Here is a 14,976-nt window from a genome sequence, read left to right on the forward strand (position 1 = left end):
GTACGTACATATATATACATATATAAGTAGCAAGCTTCATCCAAAGTATACACAGCATTTAGCAGAGGACTAAATTTGTTATTTTTTTTTTACATGCATTAATCTTAAGCAAATTATTCACGAGTAGTAAAGCTATTTTCTTATAATAGTAGCACTTAAAAATATTATTAAAATGGTTAGTGAATTATACCATTTTTAATAACAACAAGCTGAGGCACAATAATTTACGGGACAATTAAAAAAGTCTACTAATGCAATAAATTTTGGTAATTTAATTCAACGAAACCTTGAATCTTATTGCGCTCAAAGCGCCGACTTTATAACTCCCTTTAATTGAGGAATTACAAATGTACTAATTTTCAAATCTCCGCGCTCTGAATTTTCTTGCCAATTAATCGGAAAAAGCATCGATAAGTTGCAGAGGCAACGTTGCATAATAGCTTAAGCTACAGAAACATGTTGTAAAAGAGCTCAGGTTGCAGAAACATGTTGCGAAAAAGCTCAAGTTGCAGAAACATGGGAACAGTTGACGGCGGTTGACGACAAGCTTTAATATGGGCATCATATATTATTAATATGACAGATAAGATTGAATTCGACTAAACTTTAATTACTTTGCTCACAATATTAAGCATATCTAATCACAATATAGATTTGAGCACTATAATTAACTCAATTAGAAAATAGAAAAGTAATCATCCGATAATTGCATTTCAAAGCTGTATAATTTAAATGCGCGGCAAGTGTAAAGAGTTGAAGCATATGGGAGCCGAAATGCTGGCCATTGCCTGACCCTACTGAGTGGAGTATTGTTCCCACTGCATTTGAGTTCGACTATAAAAGGGGCTCGGATCGCAGCGCGCGTCCACAGATCTAGCAGCAGCTCACCAGAGTCAACACGACAACAGTCGAAGCCTCAAGTTTTGTATAAACAATAAAAAAGAAAACAATATAAAAAAAAAAGAACAAACAATAAAGTGAAAAGTGCAAGTAGACAAACGCTAAACAACAAACGACTCTGTGTGTTTGACATAATAAATAAATAGTGGCAACTAAAATAAAAACAATAAAATGGATGCCTCAGAGTTTCGTGAATTTGGCAAGGCAGCCGTAGATTTTGTTGCGGATTATCTGGAGAATATACGCGATCATGAGGTGCTTCCTTCGGTGGAGCCAGGGTATCTGGTGGAGCTACTACCGAAGCAAATGCCTGAAACGCCACAAAGTTGGCGTGAGGTGCTGTCGGATATCGATCGCGTGATCAAGCCCGGCATAACCCATTGGCAGTCACCGCACATGCATGCCTATTATCCCACCAGCACTTCGTATCCCTCTATAGTGGGTGAAATGTTGGCCAGCGGCTTCAGTGTTGTTGGTTTCAGCTGGGTAGGTGAAATCTGAGAGCCCTTTGTGAGCAAGTGAAAGCTTACACAAACAAAGAGCTTGATAAACAGGTTGATGTGCAAGAGAAAAAAAGAGAGAGAGAGAGAGAGAGAGAGTCACTTAACCCTAACTGCTCATCATTCTACATCTTATGTTTGTAGCTGACCAGAATCGTATAAAGACTGTTATTTTTTCATGTGCTTATTATCTATTGATTTAAATCAATAATTAACTATGGAAATAAGTAAATGAAAGATAAACATTAAAACTCTTAATAAATTTGGACGTTCTAGTGTTAAGTTGTACAGAGACTGAGACTAGGTCAAGTTCAGCACACGAATTCACGCTTTTGACTTGTTTCCATTGTAGATCTGCAGTCCCGCCTGCACTGAGCTGGAAGTGGTTGTCATGGATTGGCTGGCCAAATTCCTGAAGCTACCCACACAGTTCCTACACGAGACCGAAGGACCTGGGGGCGGCATTATTCAAGGCTCCGCCAGCGAGGCAGTTTTGGTTGCCGTGCTCGCCGCTCGGGAGCAGGCAGTGCGCCGAGAGAGTCAGCTTCATCCGGAGCTAAGCGAGGGCGACATCCGTGGCAAGCTGGTTGCCTATTCTTCCGACCAGAGCAACAGCTGCATTGAGAAGGCGGGCGTCTTGGCTGCCATGCCCATTAGGCTACTGCCCGCAGGTGAGGATTTGGTGCTGCGAGGTGAGGCTTTGAAAGAAGCCATTGAGCAGGATGTAGAGGCTGGCTTGATTCCCGTCATCTGCATTGCCACGCTGGGCACTACTGGTACATGTGCCTATGATGATATTGAATCCCTGGCCAGTATTTGCGAAGCACATCATGTCTGGCTGCATGTAGATGCAGCTTATGCTGGTGCCGCCTTTGCCTTAGAGGAATGCTCTCAGTTGCGTCGAGGTCTGGATCGCGTAGACTCTCTAAACTTCAACTTGCACAAGTTCATGTTGGTTAACTTTGACTGTTCAGCCATGTGGCTGCGCGACTCCAACAAGGTAGTGGACAGCTTTAATGTGGATCGCATTTATCTAAAGCACAAATATGAAGGTCAAACACAAATTCCCGATTTTCGCCACTGGCAAATACCCTTGGGTCGCCGTTTCCGTGCACTCAAGGTCTGGATTACGTTCCGCACAATGGGTGCCGAAGGTCTGCGTGCACATGTGCGCAAGCACATTGACTTGGCTAAGCAATTTGAGGATATGGTCAAGTCGGATACACGCTTTGAGTTGGTTGCTCCCCGCGCTTTGGGCTTGGTATGCTTCCGTGCCAAGGGCGATAACGAGATTACGGCACAACTGCTGCAACGCCTAATGGAACGCAAAAAGATCTACATGGTCAAGGCTGAGCATCGTAATCGACTCTTTCTGCGTTTCGCCATTTGTGGCATGGATCCAAAGCCAGCTGACATAAAATATGCCTGGTCAGAGATAGAGTCGCAGCTGACAGAAATTACTACGCCACAATTGATCACTCGCAAGGCAGCTGATGTAACGGAACTCAGTCAACATTTGTCTGGGCTGCAGCTAACAAATGAAACCTTGGAACGTTAAGAGAGTTGAAATATATTTATTCTTAATTTGCTTGTAATTTAGTCTAAGCACGCGCACACAGCTGTTTTAAAAATAAATTGCTTACACAAAATTAAATTTATATTGTCTTCATTGTTTTGGTTAACCTTCTTTCAAATTTAAATTTGAATATGCCGCCAAAAATTTACATTTTATGGTCGATAAAAGAAAACCCTTGCTCGATATCCGATTTCTGCTACAGCAGCTCTGAGACTGCTACAGAAAATAACACGAAAGTAATGAGCACAACAAAAGGCTAAAAAAAAATTAAGAACAGCTGACAATTGAAAAATTACACATATATTTTAAATTTCGTTTATTGTTACACAAATTACCAAATTTTAACATGTTTTGTATACATCAAAAGAGCAATTGAAAACCACTTTCAATTAAAAAAACGACAAACGAAAAGAACATTTGAATCATTTTGAGTTATTACAAAATCAAGAGTGAAGCTGCAGCCAAAACTTTTGAGGGCTTGCTATGCAATGGTGAGTACGAAATGCAATAACTACAGCTTGCGTAATAATAGCATTTGCTATCTTTAGTTATAAACTAGCCAGCAGGCGCAGCTTATACAATGCAACGGCACTCAAGGCGGAACTGACGGGACTGCAACATGGCAGCCACTATGATTTTTGTCACAATCTGGAGGCAGCCAAGCGCAAGTCTCAAATTGTGGTCATAGGTGCTGGCATTGCTGGACTCTCCGCCGCACAGCATCTCTTAGCCAATGGCTTTCAGAGTACCATAGTGCTAGAGGCCACCGAACGCTATGGCGGGCGCATAAGCTCTAAGCGCTTTGGCGATACTTACTGTGAACTGGGCGCCAAATGGATTAACATCGATGGCTCACACGACTCCATGTACGAGCTGCTAACCAAAGCCGAGGGTTTAACCAAGCAACTTAAGCAGCCCATGTGCGTAAGCTATGTGCAACCTGGTGAAGAGCGTCAAGTGCCCGCTGGCATGGTTCAATTAATAGACACACTGTTTAGGCAGCTCTGTCGTGGCTTTAGAGTGCGCGACAGAATCAAAAGCGGCACTGATCTGCAGTCACTGGACAACGTGATGAGCTATCTGCAGGCGGAGAGCGTTAAGCTCATACAGTGCTCTTTCCAGCAGCCCGACGAGCAGCAGCTGGCGCGTGAAATCTTTCAGTCGCTCTTCAAGGAGTTTAGCAGCATACTAGGCTGCTGTCTGGAGTATGTGAATATACAGCATCTCACTAGCTGTCCGCTGCAGCATGAGCTTAATCCAATTTACGTTCCTACGGGCTTGGATAACGTTGTAAGCGCTTTGGCGCAAGATTTGGATCCGCTGCAGCTGCACACAGGCAAGCCAGTTGGTCAGATACAGTGGAAGACGCACGAGACGCAGCTGTCGGAACCGCAACATGTGGGCTGTTTGGATGGCAGTCTATACCAGGCGGATCATATTATCTGTACGCTGCCGCTGGGCGTGCTCAAAAACTTTGCTACGGTGCTATTTAAGCCAACGCTCCCTCTGCAAAAACTCCAAGCAATTAGTAATCTGGGCTTTGGAAATCCCGTCAAGATCTATCTAAGCTACAAGCGACCTATAGGCAAGTGGATCAAGTCCAATCTCCGTCCACTGGGAGCGCTACCAGGTCAAGCGGCACAGGCGGATCGAAACTGGACTCAGCAAATTGTGGAGATCTCGCAGCTACCAAAGAGTCAACATGTACTGGAGGTTCGTGTGGGCGGTGGCTACTATGACGAGATTGAAAAGCTGCCAGATATCTCACTGCTGGAGCAATTCACACAGCTGATGCGCCAATGTCTAGGCAATCCGCAGGTGCCCTATCCACAGTCGGTTTTGCGCTCCAACTGGAGCAGCTCTGCCTGCTACCTAGGCGGACGTCCCTACTTCAGCACCCAGAGCAGCGCACGCGACGTACAAAGTCTAGGTGCTCCACTAGGTGACTCGGTACCTACGCTGCTCTTTGCCGGCGATGCCACCGCGCTCCAGGGCTTTGGCACCATTGATGGTGCACGCTATAGCGGCATACGTGAGGCACAACGCATCATTGATTATTACCATAAGCGCAGCAGTGCTTAGTGAGAAAATTCTAGTTGGACTTCAGTAGAGATAATAAATTTATTATAATATATATATTTAATTAAGCACATACAATACGTTTAGCATATAGAAACAACAATAATAACGACGATGAAAGCTCTGTGCAAATTCCCTAAACATGTCACTTGTAGCCAAGGTGGAGTGTAAGCGAATAAGTTCTTAGGATTAGCAAAGCTTTGGACCGTTGAGTAATATAATTTGGTTCATAGCTTCGCTAATCGATTCTGTAATACATTTACTGCTTATTCGGCATCCAGCTCATCAGCAGCGGCTGCCACCTCACGCCAGCTGTACTCCATGTCCTCGGAGCGTGTGAATCTCGAACAAACCGCCATGCGTAGGAAGTAGACATCTCTAATCTTGGCCGGTACCATATGTATATTGCCACGTCCATTAATACGCCTCAGCAGCGCCTCATTTTGCTCATTGCCGCCCTTTAGACGGAAGCAGACAAGACCCATGTTCACCTCTGCCGCCAGCTCAAACCGAGAATCCTCCACGCATAGCTCACCGAATTGTTTCGCAAAGTTGCAGTGGCGTCTTATGTGTGCTTGGAGATTCTCAACGCCGTAGAGGCGAAGCACAAACCAAAGCTTAAGCGCACGGAAACGACGTCCCAAGGGTATCTGCCAGTGGCGATAGTCCGGGGCAGAGCCCTGCATATCATGCTTAAGGTAGAGTGGATCCACATTAAAGGCATTCACCACCCAGCTGGGATCCTTTAGCCACATGGCCGAGCAGTCAAAGTTAACCAGCATCCACTTGTGTGGATTAAAGTTGAAAGAGTCAGCTGTCTCAATGCCCTTCATGAGATAACGATACTCTGGGCAAATGAAGGCGGAACCTGCGTAGGCGGCATCCACATGCACCCAAACATTATGCTTGTTGGCCACGGGACCACACTCCTCCAAGGAGTCAAAGGCGCAGGAGTTGGTTGTGCCCAAGGTGACCACCGCATAGAATGGTATGAGACCATCAGCCAGATCCTTTTCTATGGCCTGCTCCAAAGCATCGCCACGCAGACGATTGTGCTCATCGGCGGGCACGGAGCGCAACTTGACTCCGCCCAGCAGGCCAGCGCGCTCAACGGACGAATGCGCCTGAGCCGAGGCATAGCCTACCAACTTGCCTATAATGGTATGCTCATCCCACTCCGGATGCTGTGCCTTCACTTCCTGTACTTTCTTTGCCTTTGCCCCAAGCAGCGCCACAAGAGTGGACTCACTGGCTGTGCCTTGTATAACGCCACCTCCCTTGCCGCCAGAACAGGCCAGGAACTCAGCTGGCAAGTCCAACATCTTGCCCAGCCAGTCTAGCATGACTACCTCCAGCTCCGTGCAGGCTGGTGAGGCAATCCAGGTGAAGCCTATGCAGGCTATGGCGCCGCTTAGCATATCCGCCACAATTGCCGGATACGAGTTGGCCGTGGGAAAATATGCGTGAAATTTTGGGCTATGCCAATGAGTTATTCCGGGCATTATAACGCGCTCAATGTCCTTCATGACATCCTGCCAGTCCTCGGGCTTCTCTGGTGCCGCATCTGGTATAAGTGGCTGCAAGTAACCGGGCTTTACTTCGGGCAGCACGCGTCTGTAAAAGATTCGTTCAAAATGAAAAATAATTTCATTACTAATCTGATTTGCAAGCTTTTCACAAGGACTTTACTCAATTTAATTCCCAGCAACCGAGCATGAAAGCTAACCCCCATACCCTAGCTTCAACGAACGCCTAACAAATTTGTTGCAAAGTGAGATTCTGAATAAGAAATCAATAAATGATTGGTTACAGAGGGCACTCGTTAGAGTGAACTTTGAAATATTCAGTCGACATAAATAGTATGATGACTTTAAGTTCAAACCTCAATAAAAACAAACAATCTCATATACTGGCTAATTACCGTGGGCACACTGTACTTACCACAACTTTAGATAGTCTATAGGTCGAAAGCTGAGAGTTATCTACGCAACAAGGTCGCATTAAAAGTGTTCAAGAACAAATGCATTGTTTGTAACAAAACTCTTGGCGAAGGTAATAAAGCGTTAATTCAAAAATCAACCTTGACACGCCATCAAATCTTTAAATAATTAAAAGTAGCAACAACAACCGTCAAACAAGTAAGTATTAAAATGAATAGACTGCAAAAATTTCAACCGATACTGAATAAATTGTGAAAGGCAAAGGCAGCCGTTAGACACAGGAAGGTCGTTACGCAAGGGGCAATGTAACTTTCTCATGACTAACATAATACATTTATTTATAAATTTAATTCATTAACAATAAAGTCATTCACGTTCAGAGCAAGCGGAAATTTCATAAGAACGCGTGTGCTTTCAAAAGTGTGTATGCCCTTGTTAAGCGATCGATGTAAATATTGTTGGGTATCAAAAGCTTAGCGTTTTTGTATAATTATGGTACTTTAAAAACTGTAGAATAATATGCATATATAAAATAATACAAAAATTTGCATAAACAGCTAACAAAAGTTAGTCAAACCACGGCACTCCAACATATAGTGTATTTCATCTCCGAACATAGCCTATCTTAAAAGCGTCGCTAAGGTCATTTCAATATACAAATGTGAATTAAATTAATTTTAATCTCACCTATCGCGCACATTCTCCAAATACTCGGCTATATAATCAACCATGGATTTGGCAAAATCTTTGAACTCGGGCGCCTCCATGTCAATCTAGAAATGTTAAGCAGAAGCACATATATAAATAAAAATATTTTTTTCATCAAATTGTTAACTAGCTTAAGTCTGTGACTCACCGATACATCGGGATCCAGTTTATCCACCACCACGTTTTTAGTATTAATATTAGTATTAGCTTGATTCATTGTAAGTTTTTTAGATTACTGGGACGAAATAAGGGCCAATTGAAATGAAAGCGTTTTAGATTATTAATGAATATTAGTTTACTCTTTATGCAGGTTAGTCGTGTAGGTAGTGATACGGCTTATCGGGTAAAGTAATTGTATAATGTAATATGATGAATGAATGATACTCTATAATCTTTAACTTTGTACTATTCATTTATGCACTTTATAGATGAGAAGTACAAATGCTAGAAAGAAACCTTAGGAAAACGAATGATGACAATTGTTTTAATATATAGAAAAGTACATTACTCAATAGGTCTATTTTCCTCGCTAACGAACCTATATATATATTTTATATCCAAAATTCATTTAATTATCACAATTGTATCTCAAAATTCTCCCCGGAAGGCTGATAAATGTCAGAAGGTACTCAAGGGCAATTTGTATTTCTCTCAGACTGAGTCTTAAAATAGGCAACTTATCCGAACTAAAGCAAAAAAAAATTGTTGATGCTCACTTCGCATTTAATCTTTAATTAGTACACATACATAGTATAAAAGCTTGTTTTTGATAGAGAGTAAAAGTTGCATTTTAGCGTTTAATCATCGATAAGCCACCTGCATTTTAACTGCACATAGTATGTATCTTCATATAGTACATATTTCATATATGTATATATTCAACTATATATGTATATATAATGCCAATAAGTTCTCTGTCAGTTGTTGCTGCAGTGCAAACGAGTTAACAAGTTGTTTGGCATTGAGATTGTTTCTACTTCTACAAACAAAATTTAATGCACAAAACTAAACCAGAGCTGACCAAAAATACTGTCGAACTGCTTAAAGTTGTTTAGTAATGTTACACGAATGTTAGTTAAGCAAGGTAAAACGCTTTTTAAAAGCTGATTAAAGACCAGGCTTAGAAAGGTCACTTGAAATTATTACGCATACGCTTTAGTATTTTATAATATTACGTATACGCAATGTGTGTGAGTTAAATGATTTAAAAAGCACTTTAATTGTTTAAACATGCCCAAGAGGCACACGCACCACTCTTAACCAACACACACATAGACACTCACCGCTTGTGCACTTAAGTTAACTGCTTCTAATTATTTGCACTTATTTTTGGTTTTGTTTTTTTTCTTTACAGTTGAGTGGGAAAGCTTTTTGCATCAATGTAGCTCAAGCTCTGTGCGCTCTGGCGTCCGTTAACAGACTGATTGCCGCTCAACGCTCCGTGAGACCTTTTAAAGCATCGCTGGATAGCGTTGAGAGCAGGCGAAGGACCGGTTCGGCTTTATACTTATGCTTCAACAAGAATCGAAATACATATCAATACATGTATATGTATATGTAAATGCGAGAGTTGTATTTAATTTGTTGCTAAAAACCACAGTTTTTATTTTTAATGTTATTAGCATGCATAATTTTGCCCGCTGACATCAAGTGCATTCAACTTGAGCTTAAATGAAAGTTAATCAAATGCGTTTACTTGACTGTTTAATTGTAGTCGATCAAGATGCAAATCTTCTTCTCGAGGGGGGTTTTCTACCTCTGACTCAGCCATTGATTGGGATTTTCGGAAGCTTCAAATGTAGGTAAGCAAAACAAGCAAACATTTGCAAGAATATTTATGAACATTTGTGACGCTTTTCGTGACAGGTTTTTGGCACGTTTCGCAATTTATAGAGCGGAGCTTAGCGTAGGGGAAGACAAAGCTCACGCATACATATTTGTGTAAAAAAAGTGACAAGTGCGTGACATTGTAGGATGTTGATAATATATTTAATGATACTCTTTTGTAGACTCTCGTGTTCAGGGAGAATATAGAAAAACTCAAATACATCACCCAAACTTCCGACTGTTAATAAAAATCCAAGTAAATAAATCCAAAGTGAAATAATCTAATTATGTTTGAAATTTTTCTATATATCTGCATCTCTACACATTTGATGGCACAAATGTTCTGCTCTCTTTATATAATACATTCATGTATGTGTGTATGTACCGTATGAGGTAGAGTATGAGCGCTAATGGGGTATAAAGTCACCCAACTGTTGCTGTATGTGTATGCGTGTGCGTGTGCTGTGTGATTGTGCGTGCGCCTGGCATTTCAACAAAGCCACTTTGGCAAATCACTTGACTGAATCAACAGATTTTGCAATGCTCACGGCGACAGGCTCCTATTGTGCTGTCCATGCAGCCCCAACCCACAACCCCCAGCATCTATAGCATTCAACAATGAACGAACGAACGAACTTATGAACAAACCACCCCCAACATATTTCTGTGTATCCAGCATGCGGGTGTGCTTGAAGTGCTTCACTTTGATTTATGACCGACTCAAGATGAAAAGCTTTAACCATTTAGAGTATTTAAGGGTGCGTAGGTTGGCGCCTATAAGTGAGAGGATTGCATAAAATAGCGTATACAATAATCCATCTGATGCTTATGTATACAGAAATAATCAGTAGAATTGTTGTGGGCCCATGTAATGATTTCTATCTGTAATTGATAATTTCGGAACGTACGTTCATATTTAATATGTATTTATTGTATTTTGTTCACATAACAAATTTCATAGTCTAGCCAAGTGCAACCTGCTGTACTCCCAGCTGCCTTATAAAATGCAGCATGCGTTCTTTGGCTCAGTCGATAACAATAAAATTTGAGCAACAAAAAAGCAACGCTGTATGTTAGCATTATTGGAGCTGCCGACAACAGGTTTACAAACTGCATATTTGGATAGAAACATAATCGAAAGTACTTAGTAAATGCTACAGTTAGTTATATATCTTATATGACGAAAGTTTACTGCGCAATGGTTGATGGTAGATTCAACAGCGTGCTCTGGCCGCTAGGCAGATAAGCAACACCGCGGGATCTGGATAGCTGATAAGCAATATCCTCAGCAGCCTCAATACGACGCAGCTCAACCAAACCATCGCCGGCCTCGCCAAATGATTTGGCCAGCAAATCGGCAGCAGCAGCATCACCCTCAGCTGAAATAATGGAAGCCAGTTTCTGTTGCTCAGCCTTTTCCACTACAAAACGTGCCTTCTCGGCCTCCTGCTGGGCCACCTGCTTCATTTCCACAGCCTGAGTGAACTCGCGGCCAAAGGTCAAATGCGTCAACGAAATATCATCCAAGATGAAGCCGAACTGCTTGGCACGCACGGTTAGCTCTTGAGACACCCTTTGTGAGACCATCTAGAAATTCAAATGTAAATCTATGTTTTATAAAAACATCAGTTTCTATAGCTCACCTCACGCTGCGTAATAAGCTCGCCGGCATCGAACTGTGCCACCACTGCCTTCAACACCTCAGGTGCAATAGATGGCAGCACACGCTCATCATAATCCTGACCCAATATGGTGTAAATCTTGGGCAGCTCATCTGGTATGGGACGATACAGAATACGCAATGTTATGTTGACATTCTGCAAATCCTTGCTGCCAGTGATTACAGGCACATTGCGTGGCTGTGAGCGTATATCGAAGATAATGGGTCGCTGCACCCAGGGAATGAAAAAGTGTGTGCCCTCGCCGACAACGTTCTCCTTAATGCCAGTGAAGCGATCGAATATGACCGCCCGATGGCCACCTTCAACATTATATAATGCGGAGTTGACAACACCGCCCAGCAAGGCAACACCAAGGCCCATTTGTCCAATGCGATTGAAGAATTGCGCAGCCATTGTCCTGTTGAAAATTAAATGTTGCTTATTTAACTACAAAACGCTTTATGTATAATGATGATTGTGTTTATATAAATAATTGATGTGCCGACTGTGTTTCGCTTATTTCGTCAGATTTTTAGGTTAGAGCGTAATGTAAATGTGCCGAGTCCCAAATTCTGTGTTTTTTAACATGCAATGTACGAATTTTAAATCTGCTGCTAAACTTTATTCACGCAACTACCTTTTTAGTTATTTATGTGCAAGTTTAAGAGCAAAAAGTACGGTAAAATGGTAAAAACAATTGCACGCCACAAAACGAAACCGCACTGTTAATTACAGTAAACTTAGCAGATAGCTACAAGCTGTTAACACCTTGCTCGATTTTCGATAACACTGTGTAATGCTCGATAATCTAATCATTTGAATTTGAAAAATATTTTTATTTAGACCTAGTTATAATTCAGTTTATATGCTTATTGCGTCATCTCTGCACGCCCGGAACCCTTAGGCATTTTTTTGTTTGTAGAATCTTCCAGCTCCTTGGCTTTGTAGTAATGCGGCGCCACCTCCATCAGCCACTTGCTTTCAATTTCAATAACCTGTCGCATATACTCCTTGGACGTAAACACTAGCTCATGATAGAGAACCCAGCGGGGCAGTTCCTCAAATAGTGAAGAGTTAGGATGTATCATGACCGTTTGATTGTGCTTAATGGTCTTGTAGTGGCCGCCCTTGGACAGACGTGCAACATGATAGAAATATCCCGCTGTGAGAGCTTTGCGCACATTAATCGTTTCCGGCAGGCAGCTAACCATGTCAATCTCAACACGCTGCATTAGACCTACCAGTTGCTCGCGCACATCACGTGCACGTTTCATGGATCTGTACTGTATAAAATTCTCGTAGCACCACTGTGTACTGTAATCTGTCTCCGCCCATTGATTGTATACCTGCAGCAGACTAAGATGATCACCATGCATATGATTGAAATTCTTGCGTGCAGTATCCGCGTGTATTATCTTATCCTTGGGCCGGTAAAAGATGGCGCTATTTACGGAAAGCATGGCGGCTATTGAAACCATCTCTTCAGAGCATTTGTATCTAAAATAAAATTTGAATATAAATTTTTAAAATAAACGTTAATATTTTGTTATAATGTAATTGAGCTTACTTCTCGCTGGCCAGCAGCATTTTGCCCATCATGGGATCTACAGGAAACTCCGCCATGCGTCGTCCCAGTTTAGTAAGCTCCCCATGGTGATTGAGCGCACCCAAGGCATACAGTTGCTCCAGCGCCAGCACCAAAGTCTCATGCGGTGGCGGATCCAAAAAATCGAAATGTATCAAATCGTTTATACCCAATGCCTTCAGCATGAGTACCGCATTGCCCAGATTGATGCGACAAATCTCAGGCACTGTGTTCTCTTCCAGTTCATGCTTATATGCCCAAGCGGTGTATAAACGGAAGCATTTGCCGGGCGCTGTGCGACCGGCTCGCCCAGCACGCTGATTAGCTGAAGCCTTTGAGATGGGCACCACCATTAAGGACTCCATGCCTGTGCGCGAATTAAAGTTGTTCTGCTTGGCAAAGCCTGGATCAATCACGTAAATTATGTTGTCGATAGTAAGAGAAGTCTCTGCAATATTCGTAGCAAGGATGACTTTGCGTGCATGTGGTGGTGTGGGCTCAAAGATCTTAGCCTGCATGTCGCTGGGCAGATTGGCATATACGGGAATAACAATGAGCTCGCGTATTTTACTGCCCAAACGCTTAACGCGATCTTGCAGCACCTCCTGACAGGTCTCAATCTCATCCTGACCGGTAAGAAAGACTAAAATATCGCCAAGCGGCTGCGTGGCGTGAATTTGCAACACAGATACACAACAGGCGTCAATGTAGTCTGCTTCGGGAGCCTTGGTATAAAATATATCCACCGGATAGCGCCGACCAGGTATGCGGAATATGGGCGCATCGTCAAAGAAAGCAGAAAACTTTTCCGCATCTAACGTTGCACTGGAGATAAGCAGCTTCAGCTCGGGCCTAAATCGTGCAATATCCTTTACTAAGCCGAAGAGAATATCCGTGTGCAGTGTACGTTCGTGCGCCTCGTCAATGATCATAACGCTGTATGAACCCAAATCTGGCTCAGACAGAAACTCACGATGCAGTGTGCCATCTGTCATATACTTGAGTATGGTTCTATCGGATGTGCAGTCCTCGAAACGTATGCTATAGCCCACCTCATTACCCAACTTGACCCCCATTTCCTCTGCTACGCGAGCTGCCACCGACATGGCAGCCACACGACGTGGTTGCGTGCAGCCAATCATCTTTTTATCCTTGGTAAAGCCTGCCTCGACTAAATACTGAGGCACCTGTGTGGTCTTACCAGAGCCGGTCTCGCCCTCAATAATAAGCACTTGATGCTCTTTCACAGCTGCTATTAAATCTTCCTTGAAAGGATATACAGGCAGCGAGCGGCGAGTCTCATCCAGTGTTAACCGTTTACGCTCCTTCTCGCTTAACTCCGGCTGCTTTCCAGACTTTTCGCGGCTGCCATCCAGCGTCAAGGCTTGTATAAAGTCTATTTGATCGTCTAGCAATAGCTCATATTCTTCTTGCGCTTTTGCATCTTTAGCGCCAAACTGAAAGCGTGCTGAGGCCAACTGCTCTGCTTCCCATTTCTTTTGCTCCGAATTGGGCTGCTTTTCAAACTCGTCCACCTCAACATAGTCAGCTTCAAAATGAGTGTTAGTAAAGAACTTCTGTGTATAAACTAGACATACTTACAGCGCTCGCCTTTCTTCATATCATGCGGCATTTGATATCGCTGTATGCGCTCCAGCTCACGCGCCTTCTCATGCTCCTTGGCTATGTTCAGCAATTGCTTTTTGTACTTACGCTCCTCGCGCTCCCGCTGCGTTAGACTGTCAACAATCGAATCTTATAAGTTGTGCTTCCCTTACCCACGAACATATATGTACTTACACATTATCATCAAACAAATACTCATCATCTAGAATATCCGCTTCCAGTTCAGCCACTTTGTCATCTTTGCGTTTTTCCAGATACTGCCGACGTGATTGTACACGCAGATGTGGCACTATTTTATCACGATCTTCATGCTCCAGCTTCAACCGCTTGGTGGCCTCTTCTATGGCCTTACGCCCGCCCGTGGTTTCCACAACCTTGCGTGTGCGTTCCTCATCTCGCTGTTTTAAGCGATTAGCAAACTCATCACGCTCACGCAAATCCTTTAAACGTAACTCTTCTTCACTGTCAGCCTCGCTGCTGCTGCTGCTGCTGGCTGTACGTTTACGATGTCTACTCGACATATTTAATAAATGTTGTGCTATAAACAAAAACAAGCTAGCCGGTGTTCAAGAAA

At 42.9% G+C, this 14,976-nt stretch overlaps 5 protein-coding genes across 6 annotated transcripts; 2 read left to right on the forward strand and 3 right to left on the reverse strand.

The window, feature by feature from the left end:
* Nucleotides 1-875: 875 nt before the first annotated feature.
* Nucleotides 876-3,033, forward strand: LOC108598577 (3,4-dihydroxyphenylacetaldehyde synthase 2). The gene is made up of 2 exons (XM_017985266.1): nucleotides 876-1,386; nucleotides 1,753-3,033. Exons 1-2 carry the CDS (start codon nucleotides 1,072-1,074, stop codon nucleotides 2,956-2,958), a joined length of 1,521 nt encoding a protein of 506 aa, XP_017840755.1. The 5' UTR covers nucleotides 876-1,071; the 3' UTR covers nucleotides 2,959-3,033.
* Nucleotides 3,034-3,296: 263 nt separating this feature from the next.
* On the forward strand, nucleotides 3,297-5,083 carry LOC108598937 (protein anon-37Cs). The gene is made up of 2 exons (XM_017985702.1): nucleotides 3,297-3,467; nucleotides 3,525-5,083. Exons 1-2 carry the CDS (start codon nucleotides 3,460-3,462, stop codon nucleotides 5,056-5,058), a joined length of 1,542 nt encoding a protein of 513 aa, XP_017841191.1. The 5' UTR covers nucleotides 3,297-3,459; the 3' UTR covers nucleotides 5,059-5,083.
* Nucleotides 5,079-9,136, reverse strand: LOC108598938 (aromatic-L-amino-acid decarboxylase). 2 transcript variants are annotated; one of them, XM_017985704.1, is made up of 3 exons: nucleotides 8,987-9,136; nucleotides 7,683-7,768; nucleotides 5,079-6,669 (listed from the first exon to the last, which is right to left on the reverse strand). In XM_017985704.1, the coding sequence occupies exons 2-3, from the start codon at nucleotides 7,760-7,762 to the stop codon at nucleotides 5,322-5,324; spliced, it is 1,428 nt and encodes a 475-aa protein (XP_017841193.1). In that variant the 5' UTR covers nucleotides 7,763-7,768; nucleotides 8,987-9,136; the 3' UTR covers nucleotides 5,079-5,321. The 2 variants fall into 2 exon arrangements, with proteins under 2 accessions (XP_017841193.1, XP_017841192.1); XM_017985703.1 differs by lacking the exon at nucleotides 8,987-9,136 and adding an exon at nucleotides 7,852-7,870.
* A 1,303-nt stretch (nucleotides 9,137-10,439) lies between these two features.
* On the reverse strand, nucleotides 10,440-11,932 carry LOC108598939 (protein l(2)37Cc). The gene is made up of 3 exons (XM_017985705.1): nucleotides 11,829-11,932; nucleotides 11,174-11,609; nucleotides 10,440-11,117 (listed from the first exon to the last, which is right to left on the reverse strand). The coding sequence occupies exons 2-3, from the start codon at nucleotides 11,603-11,605 to the stop codon at nucleotides 10,719-10,721; spliced, it is 831 nt and encodes a 276-aa protein (XP_017841194.1). The 5' UTR covers nucleotides 11,606-11,609; nucleotides 11,829-11,932; the 3' UTR covers nucleotides 10,440-10,718.
* Nucleotides 11,933-12,006: 74 nt separating this feature from the next.
* On the reverse strand, nucleotides 12,007-14,959 carry LOC108598936 (pre-mRNA-splicing factor ATP-dependent RNA helicase DHX16). Its single transcript, XM_017985701.1, has 4 exons — nucleotides 14,577-14,959; nucleotides 14,379-14,515; nucleotides 12,759-14,325; nucleotides 12,007-12,688 (listed from the first exon to the last, which is right to left on the reverse strand). The coding sequence occupies exons 1-4, from the start codon at nucleotides 14,921-14,923 to the stop codon at nucleotides 12,061-12,063; spliced, it is 2,679 nt and encodes an 892-aa protein (XP_017841190.1). The 5' UTR covers nucleotides 14,924-14,959; the 3' UTR covers nucleotides 12,007-12,060.
* Between the last annotated feature and the right edge of the window lie 17 nt (nucleotides 14,960-14,976).

The sequence above is a fragment of the Drosophila busckii genome, unplaced genomic scaffold (genome assembly GCF_011750605.1).
Source record: "Drosophila busckii strain San Diego stock center, stock number 13000-0081.31 unplaced genomic scaffold, ASM1175060v1 chrUn_07, whole genome shotgun sequence".
NCBI classification, from domain to species: Eukaryota; Metazoa; Arthropoda; class Insecta; order Diptera; family Drosophilidae; genus Drosophila; species Drosophila busckii.